The sequence below is a fragment of the Trachurus japonicus genome, chromosome 9 (genome assembly GCF_045865225.1).
Source record: "Trachurus japonicus isolate A0001 chromosome 9, Traja_1.0".
In the NCBI taxonomy this organism is placed as follows: domain Eukaryota; kingdom Metazoa; phylum Chordata; class Actinopteri; order Carangiformes; family Carangidae; genus Trachurus; species Trachurus japonicus.
This window is the reverse complement of record NC_140915.1, coordinates 25,414,327-25,441,171: the sequence shown is the minus strand read 5'-3', so window position 1 is coordinate 25,441,171 and position 26,845 is coordinate 25,414,327. Positions and strand designations below refer to the sequence as shown.

The 26,845-nt window shown below is 42.5% G+C and overlaps 1 protein-coding gene across 2 annotated transcripts; it reads left to right on the top strand.

Moving 5' to 3' along the window:
* The first annotated feature begins 477 nt into the window (after positions 1–477).
* Positions 478–16,471, top strand: tbx5b (T-box transcription factor 5b). 2 transcript variants are annotated; one of them, XM_085786934.1, is made up of 9 exons: positions 478–750; positions 5,058–5,204; positions 5,483–5,577; positions 5,949–6,068; positions 7,545–7,692; positions 9,142–9,294; positions 10,866–10,957; positions 12,374–12,630; positions 14,160–16,471. In XM_085786934.1, the coding sequence occupies exons 1-9, from the start codon at positions 715–717 to the stop codon at positions 14,744–14,746; spliced, it is 1,635 nt and encodes a 544-aa protein (XP_085643060.1). In that variant the 5' UTR covers positions 478–714; the 3' UTR covers positions 14,747–16,471. The 2 variants fall into 2 exon arrangements, with proteins under 2 accessions (XP_085643060.1, XP_085643061.1); XM_085786935.1 differs by lacking the exon at positions 478–750 and adding an exon at positions 3,946–4,306.
* The last annotated feature ends 10,374 nt before the right edge of the window (positions 16,472–26,845 follow it).

Below are 26,845 nucleotides of genomic sequence, written 5' to 3'. Positions count from 1 at the left end.
TGATTAAACGGATAAATTCTCACTGACATATAAGGGGTTGCATTAGACACACCTGCCAATAAACTGATACTATTACATGATTGATCAGTGTTTTTGGGGGCATATTAATGTAAAGTTCATAACTTGTATTGTTGAGATAGAAAAGTATCCTCTGATTTTAGGTTCAAAGTGACACAAAGATTGATGTGTGATATTATTTGCCACTAAACCAAGTGATCTGATCTGGAGTCAAATTTACAACAGCTCAGGTCAGATTATACACACACACACACACACACACACACACACACACACACACTGACGTTAAAGAGCAGCCCAACATTTAACTAAGCCTGTGCAGAAAGCAGACTCTCACTAACATGTGTAATATGAAGTCATATTAACGTGGAGCAGGTTTTCCTTCATCTGGACTCGGAGGCCCCGTCTGGACCGCTGCCAACCCCCCACCCTCCTCTGTTCCCACATCAGACCGCCTTACAACCTGGAGGTAGGTGGGGGGCTGTGGGGGGGTTGGAATGTATTTTGCCCTGTGTGATGTGATTGTTTGCAGAGAAATGGGTTGACCTTGCCCCCTGATGCCACACACACTCGCTCTGGTCGAGCTGGAGGTGTGTGTGACAGACCTGCTGAGTGCAGGAGGTCTGGGACCGCTTCGCCACTTCCTCCAGACAGAGAACAGAGGGTCCAGTCAGCTGAAGCCAGGATGGGACAATAATGAGCCGCCCAGCCGCCACCACCACCTCATTTCAGGTATTATTGAAACCTTTGCCTTCTCTCGCTCTCTTGCTCCTGCATACACCAAACAACTCGCGGATAAGAGACTGAAGAGTTTGATTCCAAAAAACAAAACTCAGTTTAAGAATTTTTATTCAATCAAACTGATACGATTTTAGCAACTTTGCAAGTAAATGAAGTCAGATGAACTTTAACCTTTATGAATACCAACTCTGATGTGAAAATCTTAATATTGAGTGTCAGCCTCTGATCTGTCAGAGTAAATATTTCATTTTGGAAAAGTGATTTTTACATAATTAATGGACAAGGTGAAATCAATGGCCCATAAACAATTAATTATCCAGATCAGGGTTTTATACTTTAGATTTTTTTGTTTGTCGGTTTTATGGAGAATTTTTTAAACATGATTTTCTGTTATGTTGGTATGATAAATCATACAAAAGTTGAATATTGAATATTTTCCATTGGCTTGTTTTAAATATTAACACCACCCCCCCTCCCAAAAAATAAAAAGAAGAATGATTAATGTTCAGCTATGTTATTATTGAGCAGGAGACGATTGTCAATTTTACATTTGTTCAAAGAAAAAAGTAAAATCGAAAAGTTTTAGTGTGGCCACAAAAACCTGTGTTTTTGACTCGCGGATTAAAAAATTAAAAAACAACCACAGAAGTTAAAACGTGCAGCGTCAACTCATGACGTAATTAGACGAGTTATAGGCTGTAGTCTGTTTTGTCGGTTCGGTTGTTTAATTGTAACGAGCAGCAGAGCGGGTTTTACACAAATATTAAATGGCCTGGAATATTAAAAACATACACATTTTAAATGAAATAATGGATGGTATCGATCTTTCGTGATGAGCTCATAAACAGTGACGTGAGTTTTGCCACACTATTAATTTTGAATTATTTGTTCAAGAGCAGTGTGTCCACATTAACCTTTACTGATTATTTTGTTTTTGCAAAAGAAATGCTCAGAATAATTCATCCATATTGTATTTATTTCTGTAAAGAAGAAAAACACCTATTTACAAATGTACAGGTTAGCCTACTAATTCATATATATTCAACATTTTGGATGTGACTCCAGAGTCCAGAGAAAAGTTTACTCTGAACTTCGAAAGTTTTCTTTACAGCTTTTTCAGATAGGCAAATAATCTTTTTTGAATTATTTTATTTTTGATGCAGTCACATAACATACACCAAATATTTAGGTCTGTGTTTTGTTTTCCCTGTTGTCTGTTTATTTCTGCTCAGTTGGAAATAATTCAAATCGCCTATTCTCAAGTAGACCTCTAACAAAAGTCCACTGTAAACACATGTAATGAATGTGATGGGCTAAACACACGATATTTTTAGGATTTTCTTATAAACTGGCAGCTAAACGCCATAATATATCCAGGCTATGGTTGGTTGACATTGTTAAAACGAGCTACTGTATGTTTACAAAAACATTTAAAAACTAGTGTAATTAAGACAGGCGTCACTCTTTTTTTTCTAAATTGGATACCTCATATGTGTTTTTTATAAAATGAAGTTGTTTTTTGTTGTTTTTTATCAAGTCAGCATTTCTGTAACCTGTAGGCACTTAATTATCTTAAACTTTGAACTTTACATTGACCTGATGATAATAAGCAGAAGAACAATAAACAATTTACTGAGTTGCATTTAACTTAAATGATCCCGCGCGGCGTGCCAACTCTCAAAATCATAATCTTAAAAACAGCAAAAACAGAAATTGACGAAGAAAACGATAAGCTTGCGCGCGAGCAAAAAAAAAAAACATGCACGGACACACGAGCACGCACACAGGTCCAATCTGTGCCAGTGGCCGCGCGCTCTCACTGCAGCACCCGCGTGCCGCGCTTTGCAGGAGAGGTTGTGCGCCGCGCGGCTGTGAACCGGAGGTCTCTCACCGGGGACTCTGAGGTCTCAACACGGTAAGAAAGAGCTGCAGGTACCAACGGCTTCTCAAGCAAGAGATAGACACGTACATGCAGGTGCGCCAAAACCGGGAAATTCTCACGCGCAAAACGGCACATTTTACGCACAAAATGTCCCACAGGCTGTATTTGATTTCAGATTGATTAAGCCTTAATTAAAATATCTACCACTCTATTTCGTTATGTCTGTGTTTGAATTAAACAAGGACACAAAATAGCAGCAGTTTTCACAGCGGGCTATCTCACACCATGTGCACCTGCTGTGTATCTCGACATTACAGAGGCGTAGTGAACGTCACCCACATCGCGAGTCTAATAATTAATCTGCGAGCACTGAATGGGCATCTCGCCCTCATCATGGGTGAGATGGGGGGGAGTGGAGTAAGGCGGACAAGAGAGGACACGAGGCTGGAGAAGTAACGGAGGGATCCGGCATGTTGACCCGGCGGTGACCCCTTCAACCCTGAACTCTGTTTGCCTCCGGGATCTACAGTAATAATCCAGTCAAAGTGATGCGCACTCGAGTCAGTCCGCGGCTGCTGTATAGGCCTCTGAGCTGCGGCGAGGCTGTAATCTACTATGAGATAATGTGTGTGTTTGTGTGTTTCCCTCATGAGATTAGGCCTGTGGGTTTTCACTATTTTAGATGCACCAACAAAGTCCACCCTACATCTGGGGGTATTGATAACAGGTAGCCAAACATTTGTTTATATGAAGCCATAGTATATAACCTAATGATGACGATTAGCGTCCACTCCTCTTTTTTGCTTTTGTCGTTTATTGCCATTTTCTTTAGGTCTAGTGATTTATTATCATAAGATTTTTGTGTTGTTTTTTCTAAATTGTGATTTGTCTTGTGGTTGTCTTCCTCTCACATCAGTGGTCAAAAGGTTGAATTAATGCATGAGAAATATATTCCCACTTCCAGACTCTGACCAACCAGTGAGAGTGGATTTTTTAAGGGGGTCGACGGTCACTTTGGGGTGTGCGAGACACAGAGATATGAAAAGACACAATGTGAGAATTGAACCTAATATTTTTGAGAAATTAACAATGATCGTCCGAGTGCGCGTGCTTGCATAGTCTGCGTGTGTGTTTGTTTGTGTGTGCGCGTGCGCGCGCCAGTGTAAGAGCCACGATGTGGCCTGCAGATACCGATGCACTGTGCAGACCTATTGGAGAGCAGAGGAGGCAGAAGGGGGAGGGCAGAATATCTGAGGCGGACTTGACTCCATTTGTAAGGAAGGGTCTGATCTGAGGGGGGGTTCAGATCAGGGCTGCCTGCGTCCGCGAGGGCAACAAGGAGAGGTGCGAGATCAATGAGGAAGAAGCTGCGGCCGCTTTGACCGGCTCTCAGCCTGTGGCCGGCGGTGCCGGTGGCAGCGGAGCGGACGAGCCGCCGTCTGCGCTCAGGACACCGCAGCGAGACACGAACAACAACCCGGTGATATTTCAGAGCTGCACGGGGGAACCGGGTGGATTTTCTTTGAGAGTCCAAGCGCACGGCAACATTTGGACAGCTGGATTTAAACCTAATATTATACATCAGGAAATCAAACCCAGCCTGCAGAGCGCGCAGGAGCAGGATGAGCGTGGTTTCTGCAGGGACAGCAGAGCAGTGCGTTTGAGGTAAAGGGCCTCAGAGCGACCATCCAAAATACACACACACACACACACACAGATCCAGGATGGACTGTAGAGGCTGTAGTTTGCTCATTTGATAATGAAATGCATTTTATGAGATGCACCGTGCAGACTGACGACATTAAATTAACTGTAAACACACTGCAATTTAAAGCTACAGGTAAACAAATCTGGCGTTAGAGATGGTCCATAATTATAATATTGTATTTAATATAAACCCACTCAAGATAAAATAAAATAAATAAAAAAGGTAATCCAGCCTGTTGTCTGGGATTGATAATATCAAACTCTATTTTCTATCTCTTCGAAAACAGTCTTAAAGTTCAAGTCCATGCATGTTTAATCTTCTTTTAAGTGGAAGCCTGTAATTAGGTTATTGGATCAGTCTGTGTAATCCATTGTAATGTGGGCTAATGTGAGCCATTATCCTTATGTTAAAGAGAAGACCCTATGTTATTAGTAGTTTTCACCAATATCAATGAGCACCGGCAGCCATAGTAATAAAAAGCAAACATCAAAACCTAACAAAGACAGTGTCTCCACCAGATGTAAACTGTCTGGCAGTTTGGCCTGATTATTATTGTATTTCATAGATTAGGCTATATCTTGAAAATCACTGTTTTGTCCCATGCATTGCAAAAATGTAGCTTCAGACTGAACTAAATGTGTGTGTGTGTGTGTGTGTGTGTGTGTGTGTGTGTGTGTGTGTGTGTGTGTGTGTGTGTGTGTGTGTCAGTGGGACATGGCAAACGGAGGGGACCAGTTCGGCCTTGCAGAGCGTCCAGACTCGGACTGCATGGATTCCCCAGAAGAATCCAAACAGGAAAATCCCAGCTTCACCTTAAACTCACCGGCCTCACCGCAGACAGCGTCCAGCCAGCAGGTAATGTCCTAATGTTAATATTGATTTATTGATTATTGAGTTCCGACAGCCTCGTGTCTGCGCTCTTTGTCCAAACTTATTGAAGCACGAGTTTATGGATGCTTTATTTACATGCATTATTTTTTGTTAAAATTCCCCCAAACCACTAAATCATCATTTCAAATATACCAATATAATTTCTATAAACAACATTTAATTTGGGAAAAAATAGAGTGTTTATTTCATATGCGTCCTGCTTTAGTTTTATTTTAAGAGGACTTGTTTATGTTTCCCTGCAGGGGATGGAGGGAATCAAAGTTTTCCTTCATGACAGGGAACTCTGGACCAAGTTTGATGAAGTGGGAACTGAAATGATCATCACTAAGGCTGGAAGGTAGGAAGAGGAAAACTGTTGACTAAAATAGATTTGGACTTTGGGTATATTTGTACTGTATTTGATTTCCACTGGGCCTATATTATTATTGTCTTTAAACGAAGCCTTGTACTTCACTAAAACTCCGTGGTAGGGTTTAATGGACAATTTTTTTTTTTTATGAATCGCAAATCTGGCCCAGCAGTTCTTCTGGGACAAAGTGTGATACATGCACGTCACAATCAAGTCCTCGAGGGACCTTTTTTCTCAGACAAGCGCGAGGCTTCTTTGTATTTTTGTAGGCTATATATTTTTTTAATATTAGGTGATATTTTTTTGTAATTTTTTTTTTAAATACAAATCTTTTTAACTCTTTCTCCCGTGTGCCCCAGGAGGATGTTTCCCAGCTACAAGGTGAAGGTCACAGGCCTTAACCCGAAAACCAAGTACATCCTCCTCATGGATATAGTTCCCGCGGATGACCACCGCTACAAATTTGCAGACAACAAATGGTGCGTGTCTTACAACACTTTTTACACCGTGTCATACAACACTTACTACAAAAGACAAAGGTTATAACCTGATCATATGCTACGGCTTGTATTGGCCTGCTGCGTCCAGTGCTTGAGACGCCTTGGAGATGCAGCCTGTGTGTTGCACAGGTCAGTTCTCCATCACTCAGTCATCATTATGTTTATTATAATATTTAACCTTGTTGGTGGGCGCACAGAAAACGAAAAAAATCAATAGCCTAATAGTTATTGGTATTGATCAGTTATTTATTTTCTCCACATTTCCACGTGTGAATCCGCCGCATTGAGCCTCTACTACTTTACTGTGACATGTGGCCGTGGATGTAGGTTATGTCAGAATTATAGCTGCGTTAAACAAGTCAAAGGAAATCTATATAGCTTGTTGTTGTTGATGATGATGTTATTGTGGGTCTATAGCTACCCTTCCCCTGCACGCGCCCTAAAGGTCGGCTCCCTCGTGCAGACCGGGGGTGGCCTAGTTGCCCGTGTTTCCCCCTCGGTGTTTGGCCGCCGGTTGAATCAGAGTGTGAAGGTTCACCGGGCGGACAGACGACACAGACCGGATTAGAGTCTCCCGGTCGGCTGTGTGTTGGTGCTGAGGGGGAAATCCGTGCAGAGCAGCGCCGACTGAGTCAGTCACAGTGAGAGCCGTCGCTGCTCTGCCTCCTCGCTGCGCTGCAGCGGCCGGACACCGGTTTGCTGGATGAACTGAGTGTGACATAAAGTCCCGGTCCAGAGCCTCGGCTCGGACTAATGGAGACACGGACTGTTTATAGAGGAGACGTTGGTGCAGGAGCCTGGAGGCGTCTTTTTCTTTTCTTCTTCTTCTTCTTTTTTTTTTTTCTTTTTTTTTTAATTTTTTACAAGAGGGATAAAGTTGTGTTTGTGTGAGTGTGGGAGATTATTCCACTCAAATATATCAGACTGTAAATTACTGTTTACAAAATATCATGTCATTTTTTTGTTTGACCTTAAGGCCTCATCAGTGCAGTCAAAGCGCTGCAGGCCTTATAAAAGACACTCACGGTCGGTATTTCTTCAACTTGGCACTGACTTCACCGTCTGTCGCTCAGCTACTGTGATCAGTGAGAAAACTGACCCCGGATCAGATGTTTGTGCTCCTTGTTTTAGTTCTGCGCGGATGTTTCTCTGCAAACAACGTCGCTCCTGCAGAGAATATAACAAGAAGCTGTAACAGCAGGTCTGGAGGACAGCGAGCCCTAACGTCCAGATGTGGCTATCTGTGTAAACTTCGACAAAAACATGGTGCATTTTGAGTCTGTCTAATTAAAGCAGCACACAACCCAGACCTTCTGCAGCCGGCGGCAGCGCACGCATGCAGGCCTCCTCCTGCGCGGCGGCCGCTGCAGACAAACCACTGCGACCCACTGAGCGTCATTGTCTGGTCGTTTCCTGATCCGCTCCCGTTGTTTTTATTTATTTTGGGCTGTTTAGGTCGATAACAGGGAAGGCAGAGCCCGCGATGCCGGGGAGGCTCTACGTCCACCCGGACTCTCCGGCCACCGGGGCGCACTGGAGCCGCCAGCTCGTGTCTTTCCAGAAGCTCAAGCTCACAAATAACCACCTGGACCCATTTGGACACGTGAGTCCTCTTTATTACACTTTCTGAACTGTGCTCAGTTTCTAACTTTGCGCAGACAAAACAAGAAAAAATGTGTGTGGGTTGAAAATGTAACATCCTCTCAAATAAAAAACATTTAAAATCTGCATCAAGCTCAAATATCCACAAGATTCAACTTGTGCATTTTTTTTGTATTAATCGCTAGGCTAATACCTGAGAAAGCTTTTGTTTTAATTTAAGAAGAAAGATCACGTCACAGGTCCAGACATGTAGCTATAACCCGTGGGATCCAGTCACTCCTCAGCTGGCAGCACAGAGCGTGTAACTCAACAGACATCACAACACAATATAAATCACCAGCAGGGCAGAGCGGACACACTTCAGACTGAGTCCTTCCCTCCAATGTCCAGCGTGTAGCTACACTCCAGCAGCAGGCAGCTACAGTGACAGGCCTGCTGCTGCTGCTGCTGCTGCTGCTGTGCACCGAGCTGCAAAGATCAGCACGACGCGCCGGCGCTTTTTTACGCAACCGTGCGTATGTATGCGCAGAAAGCAACAGAAACAGCATCCTCAAAGAGTGGAGGAAATTAGAGGTAATGATTTCAGTGGCTTTAAAGTCCATTAGCTAATGCGTGTCACAGGCGTACAGCGTCACTGAGATTAAACTGAGCCCCCACCCCCCAGCCCAGCCCTATAGCCTACCTCCTCCTCCGGCACACTGGATAAACAAACGCGCTCCAATTAAAAAGCACTTGTGGAGTTGTCGGTGTCGTGGGAAATAGTTCAGACCGTGAGTTGTTGTAGTTTTACATCACTGGTACATCCAGACTGAGTTTAACAATGTTATGGCCTGTTGGGTTAAAGTAAGAAGAGGTCACCACTTACACCGACCCTTCAAGAAGTTACTCACAACGTGACTGCCAAGTAAACAAAGTGTAATATAGGTAATGTGATGTAGTGTAGTGTAAAGGCCTGAGAAAAAACCCTCCTGTGGATTCTGGTCTTACATAACCACTTGTTGTTTGGTTACGTGTCTCAAAATGGTCACAGATGTCATATTTGATCAGTAGAGTCACAACAAACAACTTGTGATATGATTCACTAATCAGTTTCATAAGATTAAGTCTTTTTTTTTGGGTCATTCCTCTAACTAGAGCAGGTAAAAAAGAAATCTGTGTGATCCATTATTCATGCAGCAGAGGATTTGATCACGGCAGCTCCAGTCCTGGAGGGAGGCCATGTAAACAGAGATCACTTGTTTGTTTTTCATGTCGACTTCCATCAGTTTCTATCCTGCTCACTTGTGAAGCATGAGTCTGGGTATCTTGACCTAGGTGGGCCCGTATACCCTCCACACGGTCTCCAGTTCAGCCCAGTCCAGGTCCCAGCATCTGCTTCTGCTGTTTAATGAGACTCAGAGACAGCTCTGTCAGCCTCACCCTCTCAATCTCCTTCTCTCCCTCTCCGTAGATAATACTCAACTCCATGCACAAATACCAGCCTCGTCTCCACATCGTCAAGGCCGACGAGAACAACGGCTTCGGCTCCAAAAACACGGCTTTCTGCACCCACGTCTTCTCCGAGACCGCCTTCATCGCTGTCACGTCCTACCAGAACCACAAGGTACAGGCGCTGCTCACTGCTGAGACGGTGTCAAAGGTCATATCTTTGAGAGGAGCCACTTAAAACTCCTTTATGGAGGAAACCACGGGAAAATATTGGAGGTTTCATAACGCATAAATACTAAAAAGATCGCTTTGAGTTTTAAATAACACACACACACTACAGGCCCCATAATAATTGATGTTTGTACATCAGTCTATGTTTGAATATGAAGCGTAGTTATCTTCCAGGCCTGTGTGCAGATTAGATCTTTTCTGATGTCAGATTTGTGACCGTTTCTTTGAGAGCATGACGTTTTTGGTTCGTTCACTGGACACATTCAAACTTCAGACACACAGACACAGAGACAGACATACACAGACACACACGGACACACACAGACACAGACTCTTTCTCTGTGTGTATCACTGTCTGTATTTTGTGTCCAGAAAGTCAATTTGCAACTTCTTTGTTTATGTGTCCTATTCAGTATTTGTAAATATGTCTAAAAATAAAGGATGTGTGTGTGTGTGTGTGTGTGTGTGAGAGAGAGAGAGAGAGAGAGAGAGAGAGAGAGAGAGAGAGAGAGAGAGAGAGAGAGAGAGAGAGAGAGAGAGAGAGAGAGAGAGAGAGAGAGAGAGAGAGAGAGCAGGTTTAAGTGTCGGTCTGTAATGACCTGTTTCTTTCCCTTGATCTTGGCTTCCCTTGACCCAGTTTCTTTTGATATACATATGTACATTTCAACTACAATTTTTCTACAACTTTTTCCATGATTTTTATAGCTACGTTAAACCTACTAAATATTGTATTTTAATCCTACTACTTCTTTATATTTATATTTCCGTCAGTATCTGTGGCACTAAGTGAATTAGTTTTAGGTTTTAAAATGATTAATAATTTCAAACAGTTATTGTATTCAGTTATTGTGTGTAAAAAACAAAAAACTCTACGGTTGTATCTTACATACAGAAACACATGGATGTGATACCACTTTTATTCACTAATAATAATACTGTAATCTTGCACAGTATAGAAATGGTAGCCGTTGAGCCAGTGGTGTGACATCAGTATTATTGACACCTCAGAATTTGTTTGGACCTGAGCTGGTGTCAGGTCTCCAGTCCACTCGCCTGCTCTGTGGTGGACGCGGTCTTTGGCCAAATGAAATCCTTCAAAACGCGAAGGTCTCCCTCCATGACATCAATGAGAAAAGTTTGAGGACTTAACATCAAAGCTCTCAGCTTTGGACCTCTAAAAGCTTTGGCCTGAAATCCTTAAACCTGGCGAGTGTTTGGGTAAACAGTTTATTCAGTGTCAGCTGGCGAGAACACTGTCCACTCCGTTAGAAACGTCAGCGGCTGAGGAATGTTGGCCGAGCACGGCTTCAGCGGAGCTGCTTTTAACATCTGCAGGGCCTCGGACTAATAGTAAACTATTGACTTTCAGTCAATGGAGAGAACAGTGGAAGGCTGAATATGCTTTTGCGCTTATGTGTTTGTTTGTGTGTGAAATGGAGCATTGTCTAAGCCTGTGAGCGTCCTGTGGTGTAATACCAGTGTTGTAGTGAAAGGTTTTATGTGCTTCGTCCTCAGATTACGCAGCTGAAGATCGAGAATAATCCTTTCGCCAAGGGCTTCAGAGGCAGCGACGACAATGAGCTGCACCGCATGGCCAAGCTGCAGAGGTGAGTGCAGCTTTGTTAGCGTGTGTGTTGGTGTCTGCAGCGTCCGTGTGCGTGTGAACATTTAAAGGAAACAAAATCTGTTCGGCTGTTCCCTCCCTCCTTCATCCGGGGGGAGGGTCGTTATGATGGGGTACATATGGTCTGAGATGCGTATGTGTGTGTGTGTGTGTGTGTGTGTGTGTGTGTGTGTGTGTGTGTGTGTGTGTTTGAACAGAGCTAAGTGATACAAAGAGATGTGAACCACTGTCACCTGAAGGTTGATCTCAGCCCCAAAACTCATCCAAAGTCGTGAGCGTGGACTCCTGCGCTGCTCTGAACGCTCACGTTGCTGTTGGTCTATCAGACTGTCACTGCTGATCAGCTGATGGCCTTACATGGTGTCTGCTCGCGAGCCGAGCTAATCTCCATTCGAGCGCCATTGTGGCAGGCAGTTTAGAGATTTTTAGCGAGCCAATGGGAGAGGCTTTTACTGAGCGGAGGGAGAGAGGGTTGGTATTAAACGCTGCAGCCTTGTGTTGTTGTGCTGCTGTGGCGGAGAGGAGAGGAAGTCTATCTGAAGTGACACACGGATGGATGTTTATTTTTAGAGCAGCGAATTATCTCACAAACAGCACTGACTGCGTGTGTGTGTGTGTGTGTGTGTGTGTGTGTGTGTGTGTGTCACTGTCTCAGCGAGAGTCAGGGAGATGTGGCCTGCTGTCCCCTACATACCACAGAGTTCACCAAGAGGGCAGTGTGCACAGAGATAGAGAGAAATCAGAGCTGAAAGGATGGAGACTTCAAAGAAAAAAACAAACAGTACAATTCTGCAAAACTGAATCCACCCAAAAAAAAAACCTGCACAGAGTCGAGGAAGAGTTCTGAGGAAGAGTTTTGAGCAGCGTACCTGAGGCTGTAACAACAGATGCAAATTGTTGCTCCCGCTGTTATTCTTTTATTTGAAGTAGTAGTAGTTTATTCGATCTTTTACACAAAATTGTTTACAGTTGAGCATCAATCGCAGTCAGTCAACCTTCCATAATACCATCATTTGTTCAACTAGTTCATAAATAGATCGAAAAGATGTAGGCTGAAGTTATATAGCTTATAAATGCCTACCCTTTAATTCAATATTCCATTTAATCCATTAGAGCTCTTCATGGTTTCAGAGTCATAGAAGGAAATAAGTATCCAATAATTAACAAGTGTAGCCAAAAAATAAAAGAAATAAATAATTTAACAGCATTACAGTTGCAATCAACACCCAATTATCAATCCTGTTTATAGCTGTCTATCTACTACATCTACATCTATACTATGTTTGAATCTATTTTTAAATTGTGTTATGTTTTTGCATCGTTTGAGATCCTCTGTCAAGCTATTCCACAGTTTTACTCCCGCCACATTCTCAACCCACCTCTCCCCATTCTGCTTCAGCAAGGACTACCCAGTGGTCCCCCGCAGCACCGTCCGCCAGAGAGCCTGCTCCGCCGGCAGCCCGTTCAGCGGGGAGGGGCGGGGTCTGAGAGGCTCCCCCGAGGCCGTCGGATCCCCCTACAGCTGTGAGAACGGCATGAACAGCAGCAGCAGCCCCCAGGAGCTGTTGAGCGCTCCCCCCACGCACTACACCCTGCCTCAGCCTCCCCCGCAGCACGGCCAGCAGCCGCCGGTCTACCACTGCGCCAAGAGGAAAGGTAGGAGGGAGAGAATTTACCGCCCAAGTCTCAAGATATAAAAACAAGATACGGCCCATTTATTTTCATATTACCTTTTAATACTTTTTCTGTTCTTGTGGAAACAAACGGTGTTATCTCACTTTGGAAATGATTTGTGGATGTTATTACACCCCCTAATGTTTCCGTGTTCGAGCCATAAAACTTACTGGTCTTTACAAACTGATTACAACATTACTGCTATTTCTCACCTGTGGTTAAGTGCCAAAATATACAGTGAAAAAAAGCTGCTGTGGGTAATTAAGTTACTGTGTTCAGGTTTCTATAAGGACCATTACAGTGGTTTTACTTGTTTTTGCCCCTTTGCTAACACATACGGTGACTGCTGACTATTACTGTGTGTCAGCTTTTAAAGCATCATCTCCATGAGTTAGGATTAAAAGTTTGGATTTTCCTCAGTCAACCACAAAAGTAATGATGGTCTTCATATCAGAAGTAACTTTTTTTTAGGGTTGGGGTTCATGCTCTTTAATAGGCCTCCAAAATGAATGATAATCATACACAGGAAGCCCTCATTTGGCGTTTATGAAGGTGGTTTGATTGAAACACAGATCAGGCGATCAAGTCAAAAAACAGATTTATATCGATTAGTGTTGTGGCTGGTGATGGAATGAATTCATTTTCGTGTTTGTCCATGTATTTACACACACACACTCACATGGTTTTACATTATTCAACAACAAAAAGACAGTCAACAATGAGTCGCCACACGAATAATACAGAATAATGACTGACATCAGAGACATTAAAGGTCAAAGTTCAAGCTAATCAATAAACTAACAAACACGTTTTCTAAGTATGCAACTAAAGTCAACTTTGGGTCTGACACCCAGATGTCCGGTAACCACTGATCTCAGGCCTGTGAGATCGTTTAATTAAAAGAACATGAGCTCTGCTCCTCGCCAGACTTGGCTACACTCAGCATAAGTACAGCCCACACAACTTTGTATTTAATAGAGCTGGGTGTTGTTGGAAATGTATTATTGCAAAACAATTTATTCAGTTGGGAATAGCTACATTTTATGATCAAGATCAAAGAAATCTATTTTTATTACCTCATTTTCAGATGGAAAATTTTACACAAATTACATAAGACACACACACACACACACACCCTTTTTCCATTTAAGAAAACAAAGCAAATATTTTAGATATTAAATATCTAAATATTTTTGATAACAATGAGCTGTACAGACAGAGCCCTCATAAAATACAGTAAAATAATGATTTACAGATGAAACTATGACCATGGAATCAGTAAGTCATCAAGTTGAAGGTTATTGACAAGCAACAAGAGACTTTTCTACTTTTCTAAATCAATTACATAAATAGTCTCAATTTAGCCAAGCTCATTCAGCTTTCTTCGTGTGCACATTTTGTTCTTGTCTCAGCTACTTTAAATGTCAGAACATCAGAGCGGGAAGTTTTCCACGTCTCCCTGAACGTCACATGTGAAACCAACACAGTATTTTCTCTCTGTCTGTCTGTAGTGGAGGAGCACTGCCCCTCAGGAAACCGCCACCACTCCTACAAGAAACCCTTCACTGGTAGCTCGCCAAGTGAGGGCGAGTCTTACTACCACCCCTCCTCCTACCCTCCTCCTCCACCTGGTCTGTCCAACAACACTGCCCTGGGTCTCACCGACTCCCCCTACAGCTCAGACATGGGACAGCGTCAGGCGTGCATGTTTGCCAGCTCAGAGCCCAGACTGGATGAGCTCAACTGTACATCCTGGTCCTACACCTGTCCGCTCCCTCCTTCCATGACCCCGATGGAGCCCTACCCACCGTACACCCCTCACCCTCCCTACAGCTCCAGCCCACAGGGCTCTCGACTCAGCGCCATAGCCCACCAGAGCTCTCCGCCGTTGGGAGAACACATCGCCCACGACCCCTATCAGAGCCAGAGCTCTGGACCTCCATCTCAGAGCTCCCAACACATCCACAGCAGGCAGCTCAGCCCTCCTCTCAGAGAGTATCCTCGCTACACGCCCAACCTGTCTCCTCCTCTATACCACACACTAGAGACACACACACACATCAGGTGTGGGGTACCAGAGTGGAGCGCAGCCTCTTAACTGACCCGGAGGACATGGCCGAGAGACTGATCAGTGGACAGAGAGTCTCAAACTCAGTGGGCCTTCTTTCTGCTCCTCTGGAAGATGCTGCAGCGAACACAGACTGAATATGATATTACCTTTGTAACATAATTGTGAAAAGTGTGATTTTGTGCCATGTGAAGAGGTCTCATCTATTAGCCATGTTTCTCCCCTGTGCTGGATGGAGCAGTGGATTGTTATAAAGACTGGACTTGGACAGCCATATTGCTTCGGAAGTTTGAAAAAAAAAAAAAAAAGGGCAGCACAAATACAAAAAGTTGTAGTTTGTCATCTTTTTCATAACTCAAAGACTGGTGTCATCCAAATGTTTGCACTGTGAGCCCCGTTAAGGCCTGACTGTGAACAACATTAGGTTGTTATCCTCTCAATGACTCCCACTCTTTGCATTGTCAAGGATGTAAATTGTGACCCAATGTCAGACAGGCAGTAACATTTACTGACCAAAATAATCTCAGCTCTCACAGCAGAGCCCGGGGGAGACATTTTTCTCTTTAGTGGAGCAAAATACAGCTCCACGCTCAGTCTCAGTGAAGGAGAAAAGGCATGAGTTGTCCGTGCGTGCGTGCGTACATGTGTGTGTCTGTGTGCGTGCGTGTGTGTGTGTTTGTTTGTATGTAAAGCCTATGTCAGCTCAGCTCAAGGATGCTATGAGTTAATTTCCGATGAGACAGGCAGTAGTAGCTGCAGGCGCTGCACCGTGGAGATAAACAGTTTGTTTAGACCATGCTACAGGCTGAAGGACCTGTAAACACTGTTTCCACTGCATTCTGGGTAAATGCACAACTCAGCGTCACGCAGCTGTCACCACTGTCCTCTCAGTCACCCCCAGCTTGACCAATCAGCTTTCTCCGCTCAATGACAGCCAACCAATGAGCATGCACCACTCTTTTATCCTTAGCTGACCAGTCAGAGCCGGAGTGTGGCGTGCTGTGTGTGTGCGTGCATGATGGCCCATTTTTTGTTTGTCTCTGAATTATTCATGAGTCCAGTGTTGATCTTTGACATGCAAGGATGTCTCAGCAAATGTGAAGAAATACAGTGCAGTAAATGTGCTCTTTATTCGTCTCCTAATTTAAATCATAATTGGTCTCTGTCATATCCACACACCATTACTCTATTCATTGCTTTGACCAGACTGGGTTGAGTACATTTCCTCTGCACATTTGGGTTTTACTTTCATCCTTGTAGCGAACTGTAAAGCTCCTCTCATGCACCCGAGCTGAGATTTTATTTTTTATTTTTGTGTCATGAAGCAGTTTTGATATTTCTGCCCAGGTGTTATACATGCAGTAACATGTGAGAAGGTGCTCTATCACTGTGTAGAGAGCAAATCCTCATCATTCCTTCTTATGTATTTGATGTGCGTGTGTGTGAGTATGTGTGTGTGTGTGTGTGTGTGACAGTGAGCTGTAAAGATGAAAATGTTTGTGTTTTATAGACTTTTTTTCTCCTGCCAATAGTATTTATTACTCTAGATTTGTAAAGATGACCTTGTTGTTAACTTGTGAAACAAGACGGTAATAGAGATATTTGTTTCTCTTTGAAGGTTTGTTTTTGGTTTCACCCTCCATCTCCAAATGGTGATAAGTAGTCGTGATAAGCAAAAATTTTCTGTTCTATGGAAATAAAGACAGATTTATATACAGAACTTGAATAAATTTTAGAGAATTTTGCGTAAGTCAATTGGTTGTAGTGCTCTTCTTTGTGTTTAGACGACAAACACAGCAGAGACAAACTATTAACATTCCCAGTGGGTTATTTAAAGTACGTTCAGCACCTTGGGAGTGGAAACTCTTTTAAGTGCAGTGCCGCTTATCATTTTCAATGCATGTGTGAATTAGTCCAGTAATTTTAGGCCAAAAAAGGGGTCAACGTTAAACAAATTGCAACAGAAGCAAACTCAACTGATTTTGTATCCTCAACATGTCCTGAGTGAGGGAAAAAAAGCCCCGAAGAATCCCATTAGGGGAAAGTTTCGAAAAGCACCCAAACATATCCCATTTATACGCATATAAAAAATTGTTTTTACGTGTATAGGGTAAAATTTTTAACCTTTAGATATCTCCATGAACATTACTGAGTTGATTACTGACATTAAGACAAACAAAAAATGTATTACAAGTTTTTTGAAATTCTTTGTTAACATGAGAAAATTTGCATAAATGTGTATAAATTTGCATAAATTCCACCGTTTTGACGGCACATGTATATATGAAGTTGCTGTGGTGGTACCGGCATGAAAATTGGAATGAGTTGACTCCATCGGTCAACCGACAAGTTGACCACTTTAAATTTCAAGATGACTGCAATTTTTCAAGACAGCCACATCCTTAGTAGAGCAGGTATGACATGAGCCAACAGTGCATAATCCAATTACGTATGGCTAATTTGCAGTGGCTGTCTTGAGAAATTGCAGTCATCTTGAAATTTAAAGTGGTCAACTTGTCGGTTGACCGATGGAGTCAACTCATTCCAATTTTCATGCCGGTACCACCACAGCAACTTCATATATACATGTGCCGTCAAAACGGTGGAATTTATGCAAATGTATACACATTTATGCAAATTTGCTCATGTTAACAAAGAATTTCAAAAAACTTGTAATACATTTTTTGTTTGTCTTAATGTCAGTAATCAACTCAGTAATTTTCATGGAGATATCTAAAGGTTAAAAATTTTACCCTATACACGTGAAAAAAAAAATTTATATGCGTATAAATGGGATGTGTTTGGGCGTTTTTCGAAACTTTCCCCTAATGGGATCCTTCGGGGCTTTTTTTCCCTCACTCAGGACATGTTGAGGATACAAAATCAGTTGAGTTTGCTTCTGTTGCAATTTGTTTAACCTTTTCTCATAAAATGACTGGACTAAATATGAAGGACCTGATAACGACACTAGCCTGCACCTTTCCCCAAATATATGTTCCTAAAGTGTCCAGCCATCTCATTCTACAATGAAAAGTATCCTTTAAAGTCCTATAACAGAGTGCACCGTGCTGTCTTATCAAGTATAAGGGTCCTCACCGTCTCCAGCTCTTCCATTTAGCAGCGAAACCCCTCCAGAGTGGTCGGTGTGGGTGCTGGGGTGCTGTGTATACCCCGTCCGCCTCCTCTTATCTCTGACAGGTTGTTTGGTATCTCCAGTCTTCAGCAGCTGGACCCCCTCACTGACGACCTGCTGCCCAGAGAGAGGAGGGGTCTGCTGGGATGGAGGACAAAGAAAGGTTTGGGGTGTGTTGGTGGTCCCCCCCTTTCTCTTATATTCCCCTATAGGCCGCTCCTCTCTCTCTCCTGGCATTTCATGTTGTGTGTCTCACAGCAAAGCTAACTTGTCATGCCGTACACCTGCTCAGAGTTTACAGCACACATATTTCTAAAGAACAGATGGACGCTAGCGCTGGAAGATTTATTTGCAAAGGTTGTTAAATCATTAAACTTCAAACCCGGTGTATTTACATTTAATTACACAGCTCTGTGTGTGTCAGAAGTTGTCAGGTCTCCTCTCTCTTCTTTTTCTCTTTCTTCCTTTCTCTCTCTCTCATACACCATGAGGTCGGAGGTTAAGCAGGCAGCTCTTCAGAGGGTCTGTTCCTCCTTAACCCTTCGTCTCCAGTCAAACCCCGGGCAGGACGAGGAGAAGGGGGGAGAGGAGGTGGGAGAAAGAACGAGATCTCAGGGGCCTTCAGCTCAAAAGATGGATCGCATTGCTTCATGCTTGCTTGTACAGTAACAGGGCTCTTTGATGACCTCTGTATGGCTGGGAGTTAGCTGGGAGAATAAAGCTTTGGGTAAAGTGGTAAGTAATATTAAACACAGCCTGCATTTGTGCGTGTGTGGGTGTGTGTCTAATCCATCTATAGAGGACTTTCTCAGACATACTGGTGGGACAGTAGATTGATGAACCTCTGTGATCAAAGAGCCTAAGTGGTGCTTATCGTTATCTCCCTGACACCCCCCCTCTCCTCTCGCCCGTCACCCCAACATACACACACAGTCCTAACCCCTCTGGCTGCCCTCTGCATTTTCTCCTTTTCTCATCCAAAATTACTAATCCGTGATCGTTTCTAGCAGGCACAGAGCACAGACGACATGACGTGTGTGTGTGTGTGCGTGTGCAGCCGAGGCACCACATGTTAAAAAAAGAAAGACTGACATTTTTAAATGTCACTCAATTTGGCCTGCAGACCTACATTTTTGTTTAGCTAAACCAGGAGTGCTGCTGAAGACGGCTTATGCTTCTGCTGTTTTGTCTGCTGAAGCTACTGCGCTGCTATGCAGAGCAATTTCTCTTGCCAAACAAGCTTTTTTTTTTTTTTTAAAGAAGAAGAAAAAAAGACTTATTTAAAGCTTATTTCATTACAGACTGAAGTATTGGTTTGAACATATAAATGTGTATTTGGAGTCCCTTGCAGAACTCTGAGAGGCACTTGTGTGATGTCTGGCATTAGTGAGACCATTTTGTGTGGAATAAGTGGTCTGAGATGGAGTGTAATTGGTAAAGTTGATTATGGTTCCTCTCTATAGGTCTGATGGTGCTTCGTCTCTATGGCAGTAAAGAGAGACAGCTCCTTACTGACTAGTTTGCTACTAGTAGAACAGCAATTACACTGACATGCCGCTTTGAATAGAGCAAGCTCGAATCTATATAATTTTCTTTTATGGAAATGAATATTAAAATTGCATCTGTTTGAGTCTATGGGATATTTTGTTCTGTCTTCAGCGGATTACAAGTGTTTGCTGTTTTTAGAGCCTCATCAGACCAAATGCAGTAGAAAAGCTGAGAGGACACCACTGAAAAATAAGTTGATGCATGTTTAAAAACCATTTTTCAGCATATCTTTACACACTAAACCATAAGTATCTGTAATTAGAATCAGTAAGCACAGTATGGCACTAAAAGGACAGCACAATGGCAGCGCAATTATGGAAAACAATGGATGCTTGGCCATTACATATGGAGCAACAAAGTAGGATGGTGGAGGTTTATTTGAATGGTACTATCCATCCTTGTTGTTATTTAAAAGCCAGAAGAATGGTCTGATGCTGTTAAGCACAGTTTAGTAACAGGACTCAGGCCCGAGCTAATTTCCTCCTAAATGAGAGTTTATTGCTGAAACAGCCCTGAAATCACTGAAGTAGATCTTAATATGAGCATAAGAGCTGTCAAGGATAAGAGGCCAAGTGTGCGTGTGTGTGTGGGTGGGTGGGTGGTTGGTTGTCCTGCATGTTGCGTCTGAAAGACAAAAGGAGAGGTTAAGGGTCAAACTAACAGCAGACAGGCCAGTCCAGGGTCAGAGGGCTCAGACTAACTTGATCAGTGATGGTTGTTTATCTGACGACCCTCAAACCGTCACCCTGAAAGAACGGCCTCATCGTTCCCTCTCTTGCTTGGACTCTCACTTTTAGAACAATTGAATAACAATATTAGCTTTGATGAACAACCATCCCAGTGAACGAAAGAAACATGCAAAGATCATGTTAGAAGAATATCACATGAAGATTGTTGTCTCCCTGATTTCCCATCACTCTCTCCTTTGGAAGCCACTTTTTATTTAAAGAAAGCACACAGTGATGTGAGCAAGAATAATTGTTTTAACTCCTAACATACTGCAAAGGTCCCAAGACCGGCAGCCAAATACACATGACAGGGTGGAGGGGATAGAGGCCCTCCCACAGTGGGTGGTGGTGGGGGTTGTGGACCGTCATGGAGCCAGTGTCCCGTCTGATTACGGCCAGAGGACTGGAGAGGCACGCTAATCCTCCACACACACACACACACACACACACACACACACACACACACACACACACACACACACACACACACACACACACACACACACACACACACAAATATGGATGCACACATATGCTCTCTTGGAAACAAAGACACACAACCAGCAGGGCAGAAGGACACACACACACACACACACGCACAAACCTATTCAATGAAGAGATTACACCCCGTACCCCCCTGACCTCACTCTGGTCCCCCTGTCCAGACAGGGCACACAGCATAATGATATCACTACCAGCAGGACTTCACTTTGCAGCTCTGCTAGTTTGCTCACTGTACAGACCGACTGCAGCCCCTCACTGGTTTCTAGTTTTGAATAAAGGACACGCTGTTAGGTCAGTGTTGTGCATGTGCCCGGGCTGGGACCACAGCCAAGATAAGAGAAAAAAAAGAAAAGAAAAAAAACATTATCAACATTATCCAGTTATTAAGATTTTAATAGATCATAAATAAAATAAAATAAAAACTACCTCAGTGTCAGGAATTAGACTCTGGTGGGAAAACACTTAATACTAGTTTGCTTTAGTATATTTTTCATTAATAATGCATCAAATGACAATGAGGTAGAAATGAACATACAGATAATTATCAACTGCTTCCTTCAGGGTTATAGACTATTTAGTTACTCTACCCATAGCTCAGCTGTTTGGTTCACACCATTACACTTTTGATCATCCACCATGCTCCACCATGCAGCATGTTTTCAGTTCAATAAAAAAAAGAGAGAAAAAAAGAAATCAATGATCACAAACAACAGACTGACTGCTGGTGCTTTGCAACTACTGGATGTGTAAACATGCACATGTTGTCTAAAAGTTCACCAAACCAAAGTGATGAAATATCAATATTGTTTTCACTTGTTTCTGCTGCCCCCAAGTGGCCACAGATATCAGCTACTTTAAGTTGTGGAATAGCCTATAGATTCAATACTGGAAGCAGTTAGGATCATCAGATTCAATTACTCAGGAACAAGGCTAAGAGTCCCGGCTACTGCCCTGTTTACCCTGTGCTGTGCTTAGCCACATGCCAATGACAGAAAGCTAACATGTTGCATGCTAAGTTTGGCTGTTTAGCAATAAAAACAATCAATTGCTGGGACTGATGGAAATGTAAATCACTACTGTATTGACAGCTTGATATTTTAAACTAAGCTGCTATAATTTATCCTTAGGAGAACATGAATGTTTCAGTTGATCTGGACCATGGCGGACTGACCAGCAGGCCAACATCGTCATGACTCTGGAATATAGATTTGACTTATTTCTGTGGTCTCCGGCCCTTTGGTTGGTGATCATCTAAAATCATAGAGCTGTTACAGCTTTTCAGAGATGTACATTTTATGCAGTTACACATGGTTGTCTTCTTCAGATCTGAGACAACCAGCCAAATACAGCATACAAAACACACACACACACAAATGAAAAATTCATTCACAATCAAAAAAAGAAATAAAAAATGTTTTTAAAAAAACTAAAAAAAAACTACATGAGTCATAAAAAACCACCAACCTTTGAAACTGACAAGGGTAGTGACGCTAGGAAGCAAACAGAACATCCCTGACTCTTTCATTTGAAGGTTTTTAGTGGCCTAAAGAGGTAAAAAGAAAGGGAAAAAAGTAGTACAGAAAAAGTAGTAGCCTACTAGTACAAGGAAAATGGCAAGTGCTGATTCAGAAGTAATACCACATCATGTCTAAATTGTTTTTGTGATCTTTTTAGTCATGACCCAGGTAAATCTTATAAATACAATCAAATGGAACACATGTTTTTTCAGGGACCCTAAACAGTAGACTATGTTTTGAGAGCCAGCGGAAGTCTCATGTGCCTCGGCACCGCCACACAGGCTTTCCTCTCTCCCTGCATCTCGGTCGCTCGTGTCCTCCTGTTTGTGGCTTGTCACCACTTGTGTACAAGCGTGTTTGCAAACAGGCCAGACAAGACCACTGCTGTGAGACAAACACAAACATCAATAAACAAACAAATCCATTCATACTCTCCACTCCCTCCAAACACTGCACACACACGCAAACCGATTTCATAGCACTCAGTCAGCCCGCTGTCAGGTCCCACTGTTTGCCAGAAGCAGCATTGTTTGGTTCATACCCAGTGCACTTCTGTAATCTTGTCTCATTATTAATAGATGGTGTCAGAGAGTCACTGGCCTCTCTGTCTGACAAGGCATTAGCATAAACACAGACTTCCTCTCAATATCTGTTTGCACCACACTGTTGACCTTTAATTATGGATGGTCTAAATGTTTGTTACCTGTCCACTCAACTGTGTCACCGTGCGTGTGTGTGTGTGTGTGTGTGTGTGTGTGTGTGTGTGTGTGAAAGCTACAGTGAAGGTCTTTTACTGGTTATAAGTATTCAGTTATGCATTTTTATTCCTATTTTATGTTAAAAGAAACATGACAATTAGAGCAATAATAGTGTGCAACATTGTGTACGATTTTTCCAAGCAAATTAAAGCTGTATAAAGACAGTCATCTGAGAAAAGTGCCAAAAAAGAAACAGGATAAGTTAGGAGCGGCAGCACATATAAGCAGAATATGCAGAGAGGGGGCCAACGTCGGTACAAAAAGGGACTTGAGAGTCAAGCAAAGCATCATGAGGCAGCTCACTGATCAATTCATCAGCAGATGGAGACGCATCAGTCAAAAACCTGCACAGAGATATAGAAATTAAACATCACATCATCCTGTCCGTCCAAAAAAGACACATAAGACCACAGGACTTGATCAAGACATCTTAAAACCATGGCTAAACAACACATCAACTTTACGTGTTCAGTAAAAAGTTTTTCACATTTTCCATGCATGAGATCAAAAGATATCATAAAGTTATTAGGTCGGGGCGGGTGCTCTACCAACTGAGCGAAACGCCACCCTGTTGTTGGGGGTTTTTGTGCAGTAAAAATGTCAAGGAGGACATGGGTGTTGCACTTACAACAACTTGCTTGCGTTTATTTACACAATAAACATATTTTATGTCTTGTTATGCGACCATGTAATGTTATACACCAATCAGGCATAACACTATGACCACCTGACTAATATTGTGTTTTTGCTGCCAAATACCCAAGAAACTGCCATGCACTGTCTCATTCTGTCACATTTCTATCAGAACCAGCATGAACTTTGCACTGTTTTGAGCTGGTTCTGTTGGATTAGACCACACAGCCTTCACTCCCCACATGTATCAATGAGCCTTGGCCCTGACCCATGACACCGTCGCCGGTTCAGCGCACAAGAGTTGCAGTTTTTCAGATGCTCTGACCCAGTTGTCTAGCCAATCACAGTTTGGCCCTTGTCAAACTGGCTCAAATCCTTATCTTGTCCATTTTTCCTGCTTCTACCAAATCAACTTTGAGGACAAAACTGTCACTTGCTGCCTAATATAACCCACCCACTAACAGGTGCCATGATGATGTGTTATTCACGTACCTGTCAATGGTCATAATGTTATGCCTGCAGTGTATAACTTTTAAAAATAACAGAGGGATTGCCCAGTGTTTTCAGATGTGCTTTATGAGCCCAGGTCCTCCCTGTGTTCCTACTTCCTGCTGTATATTATCCTTTTATCCTTTCAGTTGATGAATGTCAATATTTAGCTTCAGCACCACCATGTTTGAGGGTTAGTCTATAACTGCATCCTTGTGTGCTGTACAGACAAGCTCTGTTCAAACCAGCAAACCTTTGATTTAAGTACAATCCAAGATCCAATTATAAACACTCAAAATATTGTGTGCAGTAAATGATGCAGAGAGACAATATTATCTTTACATTTGATGCCATTCATTAGATTTTTGTTATGCGCTAATATAGTATGTGGAACTTATGGGACATTTCAGGGGAAAATTAGTAACATTAAGGTTAATAAAGATAAACAGTGCAACCGGTAAGTCTTATTGTCTTAATGGGCTTTGAATCTGCCGATACAGAGCCTGACCTATCTTCTTCTCCCTGCCCTCTTTAGCTGTTAAAAGCTCTGCTGGTGTTTACATGGGTGTGATGCATCCATATCCACAACCTCACACTGTACCCATCACCTGACACAACACGCTTTTATTATAATAGCATCATTCCATTAGTATTAATAAAGTACTGTGAGTGTGTGCGTGTGTGTGTGCAGCAAGCCATTCATTCACTCATTCATCAAAAATAGATACAGCAGCATCTCTGCCTGCAGCTATCTGTGTTGTTGTTTTTCCCCTTCATTGCCTTTTGGTCATCTCTCCCTGCTCATTTTGTGTGCGTGCGTTTCTGCGTGTGTACGTGTGTGTGTTTGTGTGTGCACGCGCATGCACGCAGGCATTCGTGCATGACACACATTTACATCAGATGCATTTATCCGGTTCTGCTACTGTCTCTGTCAGCATCACCATCTTTGCCACACCTGGTAATTGTTATTCAAAAATAACAGGACACAGTATTTCCATTAAGTGCACTAATGCCCCCTGCCTTTGTCTCCATGTGGCCCTGTGCTCCTGGTGTCAACATGAAGTGTCAAAGAAGTCAATGGGGATATTCGAGGTGTGAACAAAGTCATGAATGTCCTGCTGGAGTGCTTACATGATGATATTTGTAGGTGGATGAGACTGAGACTGTTTTCATGAACCCTTTTAAGATCGATGGAGTAAACAGTCCCACCACCACAAAGTTTGTTCTAGTAGCTGTTCAGTAACTGTCACTCAGATCTCAGGGTCTTCATACTGCACCAAACAAAACCTCTCATCCAAACTGGCTCAAGAGCTGAGGTTCAACTTTAGCTGTTGACCCAAAATGAGGAATCAGTAGCTGCTCTATGCTTTGTAGGCTATCTCACTGAGGTCAGCTTCTGTTTCCAGTGTCAAGAATGAGCTTTAATCCTCAGTTTAGAAGATCCGTTGTCTTCAGGGACTTTTTTTTGGCCTAGCCTATGAAATCATCCCTCCTCCCACATTTCCAGTGGCCCATCTCATAATAACAGTAAAATATGCTGATGTTTTTGTTAGACAGTATGACCCAGTGACCGCTCAGTGGGGTTTTATTTCCAAACATGTTTCAGAATGTAAACAACTTGTCAGACTCAAGTGAATCTTCTCATAAATTAGGCCTACATATTTTGATCCAACCTGGCCTGAACAATCTCACACAACTGATCCGGTTTATGACATGTTTACTGCAAAGTGTCATCATGTGTGCCTGTGTCTGTCAGTCTTATGTATGGTGAGGAGCACGGTGTGTAACCATGCACTGTCCAGTGTTGTCAAAGAGCCAGCAGGCCAGAGGTGTGATTCAAAGTGTGAATTTTGTGCTTAAAGTGGAAAAATCACACATCTCCCTGTGGTAACACTTGTCAATCAAATGTCTGAAAGATAAAAGCCCCCTGCAGGCAGAGCCATGTTTCTCTGAGTAGTTTTTGTGTTTTGAGATTTTGGGGGTTGATCATAGTTGAAAACTGCATGTGTATTTTCTTCACACATGAGATGAGGAGAGGCTAAGGAGAGGCCACAGATAATCTACAATGACACTCATCCCCACAGACAAATAAAATACTGTGGGACAATGTAGAAAACACTCAAATGAAGCTTGTAATAAAGGAGCAGAGATACCCAGCAGTCAAGCTCATAAATTGCTACTGATTTTGACATCGCCTGAAGTAGTGGTAGCATCATTAGCCTATAGACAGTGTAGATGTATTGATGTAGATGGTAAGATACTCAGTATAAAAGGACTCAGATCAAATCACAAGTAGTAATGAAAATTAGATTAAGCACCCCCCCCCAAAAAAAAAGAAAAAACCCACAGGCCTATGCTAGTGCCTGTTTGGTCTTCATTCACTGTAGTTAATTACTGGTGGTATAGCCTATTGATACTATTCAATGATGCTCAGCAATTGATTTGCTGATTATTTTTCTTGATAAAAACAAGAATAGGCTACATCACAAGAAAATGGAGAATCCAAAACCCCAAGGATGATCACTTTACAATAATATTAAACAATATTAGACAGGTTTTTTTCAATGATGAAATGCTTTCTGCTGAAAAGAGAAATTATTTGTGCTCACATTAAGTTGGAGACACACCTTGTATCTTTTATAGGCTAGATAAATTGATAGATTTTTAATTGTTATTCACACCATGAAACATGAGGAACAAATGCAGTAGGCTACTCAAGTCTCAGCGCTATAGCTTGTAATAAAATAAATTAAAGAGAAAAAGTCTATATAAGTAAAATTGAGTAAAAATATATTTGATTTCTCATCAAGTGTTAGGTC

Bases quoted from the DNA above. Each gene is read 5' to 3' on its own strand.
- tbx5b (XM_085786934.1), top strand. From the start codon at position 715: ATGAGCCGCCCAGCCGCCACCACCACCTCATTTCAG. The intron at 5,205-5,482 runs GTAATGTCCTAA...GTTTCCCTGCAG, and splicing joins AGACAGCGTCCAGCCAGCAG to GGGATGGAGGGAATCAAAGT. The intron at 5,578-5,948 runs GTAGGAAGAGGA...CGTGTGCCCCAG, and splicing joins ATCATCACTAAGGCTGGAAG to GAGGATGTTTCCCAGCTACA.